This window comes from Chiloscyllium plagiosum, unplaced genomic scaffold (genome assembly GCF_037043375.1).
Source record: "Chiloscyllium plagiosum isolate Xiang-an unplaced genomic scaffold, Cpla_swu_hap1 HiC_scaffold_6, whole genome shotgun sequence".
Taxonomy (NCBI): domain Eukaryota; kingdom Metazoa; phylum Chordata; class Chondrichthyes; order Orectolobiformes; family Hemiscylliidae; genus Chiloscyllium; species Chiloscyllium plagiosum.
The window spans coordinates 129,385,494-129,402,373 of NW_028270144.1; the positions used below are offsets into that span (position 1 = coordinate 129,385,494).

The 16,880-nt window shown below is 45.2% G+C and overlaps 1 protein-coding gene across 2 annotated transcripts in view; it reads right to left on the reverse strand.

Annotated features, from left to right (window-relative positions):
* Nucleotides 1-1,809: 1,809 nt before the first annotated feature.
* rnf169 (ring finger protein 169) overlaps nucleotides 1,810-16,880 on the reverse strand; it is a 28,780-nt gene continuing 13,709 nt past the window's right edge. Inside the window, exons 3-6 of one of the 2 annotated variants that reach the window (XM_043692545.2) lie at nucleotides 14,157-14,330; nucleotides 8,716-8,834; nucleotides 8,055-8,151; nucleotides 1,810-6,043 (exon numbers count right to left, since the gene is read on the reverse strand). In XM_043692545.2, the coding sequence (XP_043548480.2) occupies nucleotides 5,063-6,043; nucleotides 8,055-8,151; nucleotides 8,716-8,834; nucleotides 14,157-14,330 (1,371 nt within the window). In that variant the 3' untranslated portion in view covers nucleotides 1,810-5,062. The remainder of the gene's footprint in view (nucleotides 6,044-8,054; nucleotides 8,152-8,715; nucleotides 8,835-14,156; nucleotides 14,331-16,880) is intronic. The other variant, XM_043692546.2, reaches the window with a different exon arrangement.

Genomic DNA, 16,880 nt, shown 5'->3' on the forward strand with positions numbered 1-16,880 from the left:
TTGAACATAGAACAATACAGTACTGAACTGGCCCTTTGACCTCGATGTTGCACTGACCTGTGAACTAATTTAAGCCCACTTCCTACACTATCCCATCGTCATCCATGTGCTTATCCAAGGACTGTTTAAATGCCCCTAATGTGGCTGAGTTAACTACATTGGCAGGCAGGGCATTCCACACCCTTATCATTCTCTAAGTAAAGAACCTGCCTCTGACATCGGTCTTAAATCTATCACCCCTCAGTATGCAGCTATGCCCCTCGTACAAGCCAATGTCATCATCCTCGGAAAAAGACTCTCACTGTCCACCCTATCTAATCCTCTGATCATCTTTTATGTCTCTATCAAATCCCCACTTAGCCGTCTTCTCTCCAATGAGAACAGACCCAAGTCTCTCAGCCTATCTTCATAAGACCTTCCCTCGAGACCAGGCAACATCCTGGTAAATCTCCTCTGCACCTTTTCCAATGCTTCCACATCCTTCCTGTAATGGGGCGACCAGAAGTGTACACAATATTCCAAGTGAGGCCACACTAGTGTTTTGTACAGTTGCAGCATGACATTACGGCTCCGGAACTTTATCCCTCTACCAATGAAACCTAACACACTGTATGCCTTCTTAGAAGGGCTTATGCCCAAAACGTTGATTCTCCTTGCCTGACCTGCCGCGCTTTTCCAGCAACACATTTTCAGCTTCTTAACAGCACTATCAACCTGGGTGGCAATTTTCAGAGATCTATGTACATGGATTCCAAGATCTCTCTGCACATAAACACTACCAAGAATGTTTCCATTGACCCAGTATTCTGCCTTCCTGTTATTCTTTCCAAAGTGCATCACCTCACATTTATCTGCATTGAACTCCATTTGCCACCTCTCAGCCCAATTCTGCAGTTTATCCAAGTCCCCCTGCAACATTGTTCCAAACTGTCCACTACTCCACCAACTTTAGTGTTATCTGCAAACTTACTAACCAATCCACCTCTGCCGGCATCCAAGTCATTTATAAAATTGACGAACAGCAGTGGTCCCAAAACAGATCCTTGTGGCACACCACTAGTAACCGGACTCCAGGCTGAATATTTTTCATCAACCGCCACTTGCTGCCTTCTTACAGAAAGCCAGTTTCTAATCCAAACTGCTAAATCACCCTCTATCCCATGCCTCCGCATTTTCTCCAAAAAGGCTACCATGTGGATCCTTATCAAAGGCTTTACTGAAGACTGTACCATATTGATTGGAGTTTAGAAGAATGAGGGGTGACCTGTTTGAAACTTACAAGATTCTTAAGGGACTTGACAGGGTAGATGTGGAAATATTGTTTCTTCTCACGGGAGAGTCTAGGTCTAGAAGGCATAATCTCACAGTCACAGGCAATCACCCATTTAACTTAGAGATAAGGAGGAATTTCTTCTCTCAGAAGAGGGAAAGCAGTTGTGAAATTCTTTACTGCCAAGAGCTGTAGAGGCTGGTTCATTAAATATATTCAAGGCTGAGATTGATAATAAGTGAGGGGGTCAAGGGTTAGCAGGACAAGGATAGGAAAACTGGGATCAGAGATTTTAGATCGGCAATGATCTCACTGAATGGCAGCAATGGGCTGCATGGCCTACATCGTATGGTCAATTATCTCAGAGGAGACAGATGCTTTCCCAATGGTGTGTTTCACAACAGAGGTAACAATCCTCAGCAGCACTAATAAACCTACAGCTTGAGTTACCTATTGGGGGAGGTGGGGAAGATAACAGAACTTGCACTTATTTGCCAGAGAACAATGGAGACAAACACTAGAAAAAGCAAACAAAGTAATCTGGACAGAGTCTTTTTCTTTATAAATATGTACATACACACAGTGACAGACACATCCCTCAATCCAACGCCTTTTGGCACTCACATCTGTCCAGACGAGGTGTGAAAAATTCATTCTGTGCAAATATTGGTTATGTGACTGCATTCTGAAAATTATTTGTCCACAAACACTTTTCGTTAAAAATTCTTTATATATGTATATCTCTCTCTTTGGCAAATAACTCTGTGAAAGAACTTAAAACGGGTTCGAAGGAGCCTAAGTGCTTTACTGGGTTTAGTATAAAGTATATTAACAAAATGTCCATTTTTTTCATTCATCCAATATTCTTTTCTTAATTTTTTCCATGATTACAAAAATATTTAGCCCTTGTTTGTTATTTCCAATCCAGCATAGGAACAAGTACAAGAAATTTGTAACTCAAATTGACTGGATTTTAGAGCTGTAACAATGCAACCAATACTGGCTGTAAATAAGACTTGCGTCCAAGAGGCAGTCAGGGAAAGGGTTAAGTTGGGCAGAAGGCAGCTTCCGTGAGGGATAAACCTGCTGGTTTCTGTTCTGTAAAACTAATGTAATCCCACAGAATAAATCATGGGCTCTGCCACCGGATTGATCTGGTTGCTTCTTGGTTCAATCTCTGAACTCCTTGAATAGATGCAGGTGCAACTCAGTGAGCTTATCTGTACATGGCTCATCTGTATGTCTCCCCACAGGACACACTGACCATTTAGACTCTCCAACTAGCTGCTAGAACCTAGAATGACAGCAATTGACCCTTTGAGCACTTGCACGTTCTAGAATGCACTGCTTGAGGCAGCTTCAACATTCGAGGTGGTATTGGGCAATTATTTAAATGGAAGCAATGCAGGTTTACAGAAAATAGGCAGGAGATTGACACAGTCAAAATGTTGAGAGTGTCAGTGCAGATGTGATGGGCTAAATGACTCCACAGTAACAATTTGCGATTCCCATGTTGTTCCTTGTTTAGTTCGAAGTCTAGAACAGCCCACATTCTGCAACAGAGCGAGGGGAGTGGGAATAAAAGTTGGGGAACTCTTGAAACTGTTTGAATCCCAAAGTGTCAAAACCAATATGCTTTTGTTTAAAAGTTCCAATTTCACAGAACAGCATAATGCTGGAATACGAAAGCAAGGTGGAACAGTGATAGCAGATGCTGCAAAACTGTGCACACCATACCTGCTTCAGGTAGATGGAGCAAGCAGTCTCTTCAAGACAGGTGCACTGGGGTAAGACCCCCTTTCTTCACAGCCCCATCCAAGAGAATCTGCTTTTACTGAAATGTGACCCTCCCATTTCACAAACGGGTAATGCAAGCATCAAATAAGGTGGGGATAATAACTAGTCTGGGTACTGGGTTGCAAGTTAGGAGGAAGGATCGCAGAAAGTTGAGCTCTGCATCTAAATATCTAAAACGCAAAGACAGCATTGTGTTCAACAGTGCTGACAGCTCAGAGTGTGTGTATAGGTGCGTGTGTGCATCAGGTTACTTTATCTGCAAGTTTCATGAAGTTGCAACACTTTCAAAAAATCAACAAAGAGTGCTGATGGCCTTCTATAAGCATGGCAAGTACTGATTAGACTGAAATATTACACATCACAGATAAGGTGAACTGGAAAAAGCCAAAGTTAAACATCACACAACACCAGGTTGGAAGAGGGAAGGTAACATGAACAGGTTTATACGGAAGCACTAGCTTTCATAGCGACACTCCTTCATCACTACCACCTGATGAAGGAGCAGCGCTCCGATAGCTAGTGCTTCCAATTAAACCTGTTGGACTATAACCTGGTGTTGTGTGATTTTTAACTTTGTACACTCCAGTCCAACACCGGCATCTCCAAATCGGAAAAAGCCAAGTCTTCTCAGCAGGTTCAAAGGAATTTCTGAAGGTACAAAATTTACAACAATATTAAGAAAATAAATTCTTTACTCAAAATGGTGATTTCACAACTTTCAGTGGAGGCAATAGGATGAGAGGGTAGTTCTGGATGCTGGCTTACCTCCAGTTATGCTCTCTGCTTCAGCCCTGGCTTAGCCTCACACAGCTTTAGGGTGCAAGTTAGTGAAGAGTAATGTTATTGCACAAATACACAACAGTACACAGGGAGAGTCCCTGGAGCACAAGTACAAGATCACATGTTTATGGAGGCATCTCCTATTCAGTAGGAGTTGATAAAGGTTAGGGTGAAATTTTTAATCAGGATTAGCACTTGGCACTGTCAGCCATTTTAAGAAGGACTTGGCAAATAGTGCCCTCCCACTCAGTTTCCATGATACATTATATCATTCTGGCGGGCTCTCTTTCTCTCAAGCTGGGAAACAGCGATGGGAGTTGGGGAGAAAATGCTTAACCTTGTTCCTGTGGTCATCATGCCACAGGGCAAGCTTCTGATGGTCCTGCTGGTCATTTAATCTATTCATCAGCTCCAGTGAAACTAGGAGAGTAAAAAGAGGCCTCTGCTTCTGGATACAGAAGCACATGAGGTGTCTGTACAAAATGAGAGGGGACATGGATACAAAAGCCTGGTACAAGTTGTTGGTTGGAGGAAAGATGCACATCAGTGATTAGACAGAGGGGACCCAGACCGACTCTGATACATTGTTTGAGTCAGGGACACACATTGGCAGAGATGAAATGCTAAGGAACAGCATTGATAAGGGAAACAGAAAAGAAATTTTCATGTTACCTTCCCTCTTCCAACCTGAGGAATGATTCCCCTTTCAATAAAAAATATAGGTTATGATGCGATAACTTGCAGCTACAAAACTTGTAATGGGAATTAATCTAGGCTCCTTGCAACATTTCACAAAAATGTGGATCCAATATTATCCAGGGTCAGAGGAGATGGGCACAATGATTATCCACCTCATAGGGAACCTCTCTAAAGCTGCTATTTCAGCAGTGGATCGGGAGTGGACCCAGAAGGAAGAAATCACAACACAGATCGTCGATAATAGCATACAGCTCTCATGTTAAAAAGGGAGCATGAAGGCCTCATCCAACCACCGGCTGATGGGTTAGATTTCTCTGGGGCTCAGGGCGAAGGGGCATCTCGGATAGTGAAATTAAACTCAGCAATTCTGCATCAGCAAAAGATCAAGACCAAAAAAAAAAGCCAGAATGAAGTGAAGGACTGTATTATTCCTGCACATTGCACAGACTGGAAGCAACAGGCAGAGATCCCTGGGCACAGCAGAGCTGATAGGGAATGGTAGCCATCCCAAGTGAGCTACTTTGATTTAAAGTTGGTCTTTGTCCGCAGTGGGTAACCATCCTCACTGCCCTTCTGTCGGTTAACTGTGGTCCGCTCAGCATCAAGCCGTCGCTGGAGCCTGGCTGCTAACCTCCTGTCTTCATCTTCCTGTTGGCTATGATCCAGACTGCTGACTGACGTTGTGCCAACATTATTGACGGTCCACTTTGTCCGCTTGGTCTTCAGCTCCGCTGTGTGCTTGGTCTTGTGGTGCCTCTTCTTGCCCTGCGAGGAGGAGGAAGATTTCGATCCTTTGCTTTTCTTTGCCCCCATGTGGTCAGAAGACGAGGTGCTGATGCTGTGCTGAGACCTGTTGCCTTGCTCCACAGAGGCTTGTTGGGTTGGGATTGACTCCATGTGGCTACTCCAACTCTCGGGAACCTTCTGATGGCAGCCCTGGGAGGGGGCAGAGTTTAGCGAATTCTTCTGATGGCCAGGGGAACTTGAAGATGAAGCAAATTCCATTGCATCAACCTCGCTTTCTGCTCCCAGCCTGCCAACAGCAGCCTCACCCTCGTCCTCCGAAATCAGGGTGCCCTTGGAGGCTACCATTTCCTCATGGCGCTCCTGCAGAATCTGGCCCCACTTCTGCAGGAGATTGGGGTTCACCTCATAAGTGGTGGTAGCAGCGGCTGGCTTGTGGAAGCCACAGCCGAGGTTTCGGGGTGTCGATTTGACAATCTTGGGCTTCATCACCCTGCCGTCAGGCAGCTTCTTGGGAGGGGTGCAGGGTGAACAGCTGATGGGCTTGAAATGATTGAACTCCCCGGAGATACTGTCATTGCTGTCGGGGCTGGCTGACCGCTCTCTCTTGGCTGGGCCTGATGGTGCTGGGTCATTTGCAGGGCGCTTTTCCGAGCTCAGGTTTGGGGCAGAGTTGGAGCGACTGTTTTCAGAGGATGACAGGATGTTGATGACGTTGTTGGTAACAAGGGAACCTGCAGAAACTGAAGTTGGCTGCAAAGAAAACAGAGCGAGATTGGAGAGGATCCATTGGGAATAAAATTAGAAAATACATATCTGGAAACTGCACCATCTCACTGAGAGAAGCTGAAACATCATCATATAGAACAAACAGTAAGAATCTTATTGAGTCAATTCAGAGGAAAGGGAGTCACAGAGAGAGAAATACAAGGATATATGAACATACAAAAGAGTAGCACAAGTAGACCACTGAGCATGCTCCACCATTCAATAAGATCATGACTGATCAGTCTATTTCGAATTCCACATTTCCACCTACATTACATACATTATAGCCTGATGAAGAGGGCTGGGAGCGGTCAACATGGAAGATAAACAATACAGACCAACTGACCATATACATCCATAGGAAACATGATGCAAGTCAATGGCACTCAAAGATACATTAGCGTTGGAGAGATGATACAAGGGATATGAAGGCAAGATCAGAAGATCTTAAGAAATGAAAACACAAGTCCATTCAGCCCTTCAATGACATAATGGCTGATCTGACATTCCTCACTCCCACTTTCCTACCCTTTCCCCGGACCCCTTGATTCCTCTATTGATTAAGAATTTAAGAATATACACCCACTAGTGATTTCTTTCCTTTGTTATTTCTAAATTTCCATCCAGATAATCCTGTATTTTGATCCTTCAAATCAAGATCATTTCACACTACTGTATTGACCCAGTTCTTTATTAACTACTCCACCTCCTTTTCCTTTCTTCCTAATCCTTCTGAAATGTCAAATGTCTAGGATACTCAGGTCTTTGTCACCTTGCAACCACTACCATGTATTCATTTATTTCTAGTTTTGCTATGAGTTCACCCTCCTTGCTCTGCATGCAGCATGCATTTGGACAGTGAGTCTGTAAAACGTCTTTTCATGACCCAAGTGACCTATCACAACTTACAAATGTAATTATTCCACCCTTAACGCAAATCCTAAGCATACCAACATGATCCCTTCTTAAGTCATCCTTGTGACTGGGCCATAGCGGTAACGTCATTAGAGTAATAATTCAGAACCTCATAGGACCTGGGTTCAAATCCCACCATGGCAGCTGCACCCACCTAATTTAAAATTGGTTAATAAATCTGGAATTGAAACCTACTCTTGGCGATGGTGAATGTGAAAAATACCAGTGATCATTGCAAACCCTACCTGGTTCACTAAAGTCCTTCAGGGAAGGTAGTCTGCCACCCTTACCCAGTCTGAACTACACATGACTCCAGACCTTCAATGTTTCTTCAGTGTCGCTGGGTCAAAATACTAGATCTCCATCTCTAATGATAATCTGTATATACCTTCATTAAATGGACTGTAGTGGTTCAAGATTGGTAACTAGGCAATAAATGCCAACTCAACTAGTGATGCCCACATTCAGTGAATGGATAAAAAAATCCAGAGCAATGTGGTTGACTCTTAATAACTCTCTGAAATGGCCCTGCAAGCCACTCAGTTCAAGGGCAATTAGGGATTTGCCTAATAGCTATTTACCATTTTTGCCTAATCTGACCTTATTTGTTGGAGCATTCTTATTTATGCCCCTTGTTGTCACACTCTGGCAGTTTCAAATGTTGACCACATTTGGTAGGGATCAGACAGAAAATCAAAGAAAAGCAGCCCTGCCTTAAAATTAGAGCCAGACCACCTCGAGGTGATGCCTGGAGGACATACTTCACACAAAGGGAAAGCACTTCCCACTGAAACCTGTAGATGTTGGGGAACAAGTGGAACTTTCAGGCTTGAGAATGATAGATTTTTTTTTTGTTTGGGAGAGGTGTACAATAATGAATTACATCAGTGACATCCACATTCCACAGAAGAATAAGAAAGTTGGAGGGAAACAAATCAGACAGCGAAATTCCTTGTGCCAGTAAGAACTGCATAACCAATGTTTCCAAATGATTAGTAATCGTTTCAACACAAAGGATGTAAGTCATATAGCAGTTCACCAGGTCAGCCCAGTCAAAGGGCCCTGCTGAAACCACAAATACCTTGGCTCTACCCTCAATGCGAGGTGTCCCTCTTCGGCCCTGGTTGTTTTCCACTGGGGTGCTCCAACTTCGATTCTCCTCCTCAATGCTCAGCATACTGTAACAAGACGCCAAGATTTAGGGAAAGGAATCCAGGGTCACTTCAACAACAACCTGCATTTACAGAGCTCCTTGAAAGTAGCATAACTTCCTGAGGTGCCTTACAGGAGTGATCGTCAAACACAATCTAATCATCGAGTCACATCAGGAGATATCAGGGACAGGTGATGGTCAAAGAAATGTGTTTTACGTAGAGTCTTAATGGAGGAGAGAGAGAAGTGGAAAGGTATAGGAAGGGAATTCCAGCACAAGGATCCCACGCAGCTAAAGGCATGGGCACCAGTGGTGGATTGATTAAAATCCGGCTTTCACAAGAGCCAAGATTTGCAGGAGCACACAGATCTCAGAGGGTTGGAAGGTGGAGGAAGTTACAGAGAGGGAGGGAGGAGGATCATGGAGGAATTTGAGCATTTCAAGGTGGTTGCTGGACTAGAAGTTGAGATAGTTCTCAACAGAATAGAATAACCCACAGGGGTAATGAGTGAGTGGGGTTCAAGGATAGTCAGAGCTGCTCCTTCATTAAAACCACTCTCTTGCCGAGGAGACCAAGGACTCTAATTACCTTGAAAATCGACCAGAAGAGTTGGAGCTCAGCTTGTTGTTGGCTGCTGAACCCCATTGCCGTGTAGTTATATGTTTCACTGGCTCCTCATTCTCTGAATCAGACATGTTGTCAGGAGCCTGGAGAAGAACACAAGTATTAAATCTCCTAGCACACTGATGAACACTAGAACATCTGATAACCCATGGGGTAACAGATTCACCAGAAGATGATTTCATTTGTAAACCGGCCTTTTCAGTGCCAACCTATCCCTTCAGGCTCCTATTGCCTGTGTAACACCGATGGCCAGCACTGAGAAAATGCTGCATTATTCCAGGGTAAGCAATGTGGGAGTGTCAGGTTGTCCGAAGGTCAGGTCAAGAGAATATCACATTGATGACTGTGATTTCTTTTGAATGGAGCATTGAACTTGGGCTCTTACTGCCCTCTCAGATGGACAGACCCCAAAGCATTTTCAGAAGAACAGAGTAGCACTTCGCGATGCCTTTAATCATTAATACTAAGCAAAAATCATCTGGACCAGCCACTTGCTTGCAATAGTGCTCAAGATATTTTCCTGCAGGCAGTATCATACCAGATTACCTGGACATTGATCTCTTCACTGATTGTGGGGTATTGATTACTCACCATTGCAAGGGAGGTGGTGACTTAATGGTAATCATAGAAATGAGAGAGCTCAGAAGGAGGCCATTCATTCCATCTCCATCAAATCTTTGAACATTTTGATTTAGTGCCAAACCCTTGCCTTTTCCCAATAACACTTTGTTTTTATTAAAACAATTATCTAATACTCTCTTGAATGCTTCAAAAGAATCTGCCTCCACCACATTTTCAGGCTGTGTTCCAGATTTGAACCACTCGCTTTAAGAAAAAAAAAGAGATTTTTCTCACCTCACACTTGCTTCTTGCAAAACACTTTAAAACTGTGCCCTCTTGTTCTCCATCCATTTACAACAGGAGCAGTTTTTCCATATCCACTCAGTCCATATCAATGACATAAAAAAACCTCTATCGAATCTCCCGTCAGCTTTCACCTCATCAAAGTAAGCAGCCTCAACTTCTCCAATGTTTACTTATAACTCAAGTGTCTCATTCCTGGACCCATTTTTGTAAGCCACTTCTGCATTCTCTCCAATGCATTCACATTCTTCCAAGTGATGCCCAGAGCTGCACACTATTCTCCAATATTACATATAGATTCAATACAACCTCTCTGCTCTTGTACTCTGTGCCCTTGTTCGTGAAGCTTAGGATATTATATGCCTTTTTAAAAAACTAATTCCTGGGATGTGGATGTTGCTGACTGGGCCAGCGCTTATTGTCCATCCCTAGTTGTCCCCTTGAGAAGTGGGGGGGGCGCTGACTTCTTAAACTGCTGAAGTCCACCTGCTATAGGTAGACCCACAATGCCCTTAAGAGAATTCAAGGATTTTGACCCAGTGACACTGAAGGAACGGAGATATATTTCCAAGTCAGAATGGTGAGTGGCTTGAAGAGGAAGTTGCAGATGTGATGTTCCCATGTATCTGCTACCCTTGGCCTTCGAGATGGAAGTGGTCATGTTTGGAAGGTGCTGACTGAGGACCTTTGGTGAATTTCTGCAGTGCATTTGTAGGTGATACATACTACTGCTACTGAGTGTCAGTGATGGAGGGAGTGGATGTTTGCGGATGGGGTGCCAATCAAGTGGGCTGCTTTGCCCTGGGTGGTGCCGAGCTTCTTGAGTGTTGTTGGAGATGCCCCCATCCAGGCAAGTGGGGAGTATTCCATCACACTCCTGACATGTGCCTTGTAGATGATGGACAGTGGATGTGGTTACTGTAGGATAGGGGACACAGGCAGTCGATGAGGTTACTGTAGTGGACAGGGTAGGGAACATAGGCAGTGGATAGGGTTATTGTAGTGGACAGGGTAGGGGACACGGGCAGTGGATGAGGTTACTGTAGTGGACAGGGTAGGGGACACTGGCAGTGGATGAGGTTACTGTAGTGGACAGGGTAGGGGACACTGGCAGTGGATGAGGTTACTGTAGTGGACAGGGTAGGGGACACTGGCTGTGGATGAGGTTACTGTAGTGGACAGGGTAGGGGACACTGGCTGTGGATGAGGTTACTGTAGTGGACAGGGTAGGGGACACAGGCAGTGAATGAGGTTACTGTAGTGGACAGGGTAGGGGACACTGGCTGTGGATGAGGTTACTGTAGTGGACAGGGTAGGGGACACTGGCTGTGGATGAGGTTACTGTAGTGGACAGGGTAGGGGACACAGGCAGTGGATGAGGTTACTGTAGTGGACAGGGTAGGGGACACTGGCTGTGGATGAGGTTACTGTAGTGGACAGGGTAGGGGACACAGGCTGTGGATGAGGTTACTGTAGTGGACAGGGTAGGGGACACTGGCTGTGGATGAGGTTACTGTAGTGGACAGGGTAGGGGACACTGGCTGTGGATGAGGTTACTGTAGTGGACAGGGTAGGGGACACAGGCAGTGGATGAGGTTACTGTAGTGGACAGGGTAGGGGACACTGGCTGTGGATGAGGTTACTGTAGTGGACAGGGTAGGGGACACAGGCTGTGGATGAGGTTACTGTAGTGGACAGGGTAGGGGACACTGGCTGTGGATGAGGTATTGGTTCAAGAAGGCAGCTTAGCACCACCTTCTTCAGGACAATTAGCAAAAGGTAATGAATGCAGGCTGAGCCAGCTGTTCCCGGAGAATACATTTTTAAAATTTATTACATGGTATAAAAGACTCAAAACATTCAAAGACAGAGGTCGTGGGTTTAGATAGCGCTGTCCAAGGAGAAGGACACAGGTGAGGTGCTGGAAGACTGGAGGTTGGCAAACATGGTGCCACTGTTGAAGAAGGGCGGTAAAGGCAAGCCAGGGAACTATAGACTGGTGAGCCTGACTGGTGGGGAAGTTGTTGGAGGGAATCCTGAGGGACAGGATGTACACGTATTTGGAAAGGCAAGGACTGATTAGGGATAGTCAACATGGTTTTGTGCGTGGGAAATCATGTCTCACAAACTTGATTGGGTTTTTTGAAGAAGTAACAAAGAAGATTGATGAGGGCAGAGCAGTAGATATGATCTATATGGACTTTAGTAAGGCGTTCGACAAGGTTCCCCATGGGAGACTGGTTAGCAAGGTTAGATCTCATGGAATACAGGGAGAACTAGCCATTTGGATACAGAATTTGTGGGCAGCACGGTGGCACAGTGGTTAGCACTGCTGCCTCACAGCGCCAGAGACCCGGGTTCAATTACCGCCTCAGGCGACTCTCTGTGTGGAGTTTGCACATTCTCCCTGTGTCTGCGTGGGTTTCCTCGGGGTGCTCCGGTTTCCTCCCACAGTCCAAAGGTGTGCAGGTCAGGTGAATTGGCCATGCTAAATTGTCCGTAGTGTTAGGTGAAGAGGTAAATGTAGGAGTATGGGTCTGGGTGCTATACTCTTCGGCGGGGCGGTGTGGGCATGTTGGGCCGAAGGGCCTGTTTCCACACTGTAAGTAATCTAATCTAAAAAAAAAGAACTGGCTCAAAGGTAGAAGACAGAGGGTGGTGGTGGAGGGTTGTTTTTCAGACTGGAGGCCTGTGACCAGTAACTGCCACAAGGATTGGTGCTGGGTCCTCTACTTTTTGTCATTTACATAAATGATTTGGATGCGAGCATAAGAGGTACAGTTAGTAAGTTTGCAGATGACACCATAATTGGAGGTGTAGTGGACAGCGAAGAGGGTTATCTCAAATTACAACAGGATCTGGACCAGATGGGCCAATGGGCTGAGAAGTGGCAGATCGAGTTTAATTCAGATAAATGTGAGGTGCTGCATTTTGGGAAAGCAAATCTTAGCAAGACTACAGTACAGGGGTTGGGAGGTCATGTTGCAGCTGTACAGGACATTGGTTAGGCCACTGTTGGAATATTGTGTGCAATTCTGGTCTCCTTCCTATCGGAAAGATGTTGTGAAACTTGAAAGGGTTCAGAAAAGATTTACAAGGATGTTGCCACGGTTGGAGGATTAGAGCTATAGGGAGAGGCTGAACAGGCTGGGGCTGTTTTCCCTGGAGTTTCGGAGGCTGAGGGGTGACCTTATAGAGGTTTACAAAATTATGAGGGGCATGGATTGGGTAAATAGACAAAGTCTTTTCCCTGGGGTCGGGGAGTCCAGAACTAGAGGGCATAGGTTTAGGGTGAGAGGGGAAAGATATAAAAAGACCTAAGGGGCAACTTTTTCACACAGAGGGTGGTACGGGTATGGAATGAGATGCCAGAGGAAGTGGTGGAGGCTGGTACAATTGCAACATTTAAGAGGCATTTGGATGGGTATATGAATAGGAAGGGTTTGGAGGGATATAGGCCGGGTGCTGGCAAGTGGAACTAGATTGGGTTGGGATATCTGGTTGGCATGGACAAGTTGGACCGAAGGGTCTGTTTCCATGCCGTACATCTCTATGACTATGACACATAGGAACATCACCACCTGCAAGTTCCCCTCTCAGCCACTAACCACACTGACTTGGAATTTTTTTTAAAAAAGGTTCATTCACGGGATGTGGACATCACTGTCTAGGCCAGCATTTATTGCCCATCCCTAATAGCCCAGAGGGCGGTCAAGAGTCACCCACATTACTGGAATCATCACGTGGCAGCCAGACCAGATAAGGACAGCAGTTTCCTTCCCTAAAGAGGATTGGTGAACCTGATGGTTTTTCCAACAATCTACAATAGATTCACGATCATCATTAGACTTGTAATCTCAGACTTTCTTTTACTTGAAGGCGAATTCCACTGTCCACCATGATGGGATTCAAACCTGGGTCCCAAGGACATTACCTGGGTCTCTGGATTTGTAGTCCAGCGATAATACCACGGGGCCATTACCTCCCCCAGCTATATCACTGATCCTTCAGTGACGCTGGGTCAAAGTCCTGCTCATTTCCTCCACAGTGGCATTGTTAGCCTACACCATACAGACTGCAAGAAGGCAGTTCACCACCACCTATTCAAGGGGCAAATTGGGACGGCTATTAATGCTGGTCCAGACAGGCAATCCCGCATCCCATGAATGAACAAAAAAAATTTAAAATTGGATGGTTCTGATCTACATAGCAGCCATTGTATTTTTTGTTCAACACAAAAGAGCCTCCCTCATCCAGCAGCAGTCGCTCAGACATGCATCCTGGTCACTTTCTACACGTCCTTTCCTCAACAGAAACAGGCAGTTCAGAGAAAACATCAGCAGTTCACTGTGAGTGCATGTCATAAGTGAGAGGTAGGGAGCACCAGGGGGCAAAGAGGCAGCAAGACAGGTAGAGAAGGGGAGAGGGCAGGAGCTGAGGGACTAAGAGGCAGGGAGGGACAGAATGGAAGGCAAGGACAGAGGGAGATAGAAGGGAGATGAGCAAGAGAAAAAGACAGAGGAGAATTTATAAACACTCACAAAATCTCGACCCCATTTTCTTGCCAGCTCCTCATCCCTCTTCACCTGTTCCATGATTGTTTTCTTTTTTTCCATTTGCTGCTTCTCGTGCTCCCCCTCAGCCAGAATAATCTGAATTATTTCCGCTGTGACCGTCTCATCATCTTCCTTCAAGCTCTCCTTCTCCGGCTCATACTGGAGACAGGAAACGTTATAATCTCAGTCTCAGTGAACCCCTACACCCTCTCCGCCCCACCCAGCACGCAAGCAATGGGGGAAGGTGGATAACTGGATGTGAGCAGGAGAGGTAGCATTATAGTACCCACTGCCATTATTACCAAACCTGCTTCAATAGTAAGGGTTTGTCAATTATACAGCAACTTTAACAGGATGCAACTTCCCACCATGCTTCACTGCAGTGTAAGCATTTGACAATGTGAGGAGATATTAGGATTTGGTTGAGTAACAACTTTCTCAAAAAGGCAGACAGGTTCAGCGAGGCTAGTCCAAAGGTCAGGGCTCAGGAAGGTAAAGGTACTGCTGTCCCTAGTGCAATAATTACACTGGATGGGTAGTCAGGTGGGGAGGGGGGCAACAGGACAAAGAACAGTACAGCATAGGAATAGGCCTGCTCAAGAAGCCAGAATTGGAAGAGCAGAGAGATGTCATTGTGGCCAACAAAGCTTCCTGTTTGGTTTTAGAGGGCACGATCATTTATTTAAGACGTGGTCCTTTTAAATCCTGTGCGGAGCTGCACATGGGTGAGCAACTTAAAAGAAATCAATTTGAGCAGGAATTTTCAGGATGCAACTTTTCTGTGAAGCTGAGAAAAAAGGTTGGTCTTGGAACAGGTTAGAGAAATAGAAAGGGAGTAAGCGCAAGGTCACAGATTTAACTCGCCTAACGTAGCGATTTGTAATTTACTTTCAAAGTCAGAAGCAGAAGCAGAGATGGAGGGTTTGTTCTACCATCTTCCTGTTTCACTCACTCCCCTGCAGTGTTTAGTCTGACTATTCCCATTCAAGAAGGGCAAATCTGAATTATTAACAGACAAAATCGACAGAATTTCCCAGCTTGGACTCAGCAGGTACACCGATACAGATGGGATATTGAATGGAGGGCCCTGCCTCACAGTCTTGCTCGATGCAGAAGATTCCAGGTCATGATTTTAAAAATCATCATGACTACTCAGTCATTTCAGTACCTTTTCTAAATTCTCACACAAAATCATTAAACAAGTTCTCTCATCACTGTGGGTAATGTGGAGAATGGCTACAGCATTCTCCTGTATACCATCTATAACATGCAATATACCAACTCAGCAAGGCTCCTGAGACAGCACCTTCCAAACCTACAACCTAGAAGAACAAGAGCAGCAGATTCACAGAAATCCCCTCCAAGCCACTCACCATCCTGACTTGTACATATAACGCTTCCTTCAGAGTCACTCAACAAAAATCTTAGAACTCCCTTCCTAATGGCATTGTGGATGTTCTTAAGCCTCAAGGACTGCAGCGGTTCAAGATGGTGGTACACTAGTAGCTTAACAAATGCTGTACCACATCCAACGATAAATGGAAAAAAAGGCAACTAATTAAAACAAAGACAGCCTTCTAATTAAATAGCACCACAGCACTCTGGGCATTCCTAAAGGTTTTGTTTAAAACAGGTAATACAATCACTGTTAATAAAATGTGGAGCTGGAAAAAGAACAGCAGGTCAAACAGCAGCAGAGGAGCAGGAGAGTTGACGTTTTGGCAGCATCCTTCATCAGGACTGTCACGGTCAGTCACTGTCATTTATGCACAGCAAGCTCTCACAAACAGCAATGTGGCACTGGCCAAATAATCTGTTTTAGTGATGTTAATTGAGGGAGAAACATTAGCCCCTGAACACAAGGAAGAAACTACCTGCTCTGTTTTGAAATAGTAATCTTGGAATTTTGAACATCTACTTGAGAGGGCAGACAAGTTTTAGTTAAAAGTTACATCACAAAGGTGGCATTTTCAACAACACGGTTCTTCCTCAGCCCAGACCCTCTGATAGCAAAACGTTCTCTCATCCTTGACCCTCCAACTGTGTGGCATTGCCTCGTCCTGACATAATGGCACAACATCACAGCTGATTCCCTGATAGGTTAGACTCTGCACTGATAGTCGGATAGTACAGCATGACCCAGGTCGTGACTCTCCAACAACACAGCCCTCTGTCATTACTGACCCTTCGACAGTGTGGTACTCATTTGGCGCTGACCTTCCGACAATGCGGCGCTCCCTTGGTGCTGACCTTCTGACAGTATGGTGCACCCTCGGCATTGACCCACCAAGAATGCAATGCCCCCTCAGTGCTGACCCTCCGAGAGTGCAGCACTCCCTTGGTTCTGATCCTCTGCAGCTTGTCAATCTTGGCCTCTTTCCAAGAGTGTCAGGAACATGCACAGATTTGTTTCCGGAAGATATGAGCTCAGAGGCTGGACTGGGCCTGTCAATAAAGGTGGCATTGCCCTGAATGTGCCCAGATCTGTGCCATGGAAGGACTGCATTCCAACTTTTGAGAGTCTGCCTTGGTGTGTATCTGGACTCCAATGCTCTTAACTATTGATTTGATATACACCTTACCTGAAAATTTGTCTTGAAATTTCCAATTGATCCCAAGGGATCCAAATTTCCAATCCCTTTTGTGTGAGGAAAGGCTTCCTGACAGCCTAGCTCTATTTTGAAAGAAGTTATGCCTGTTATTATGGAT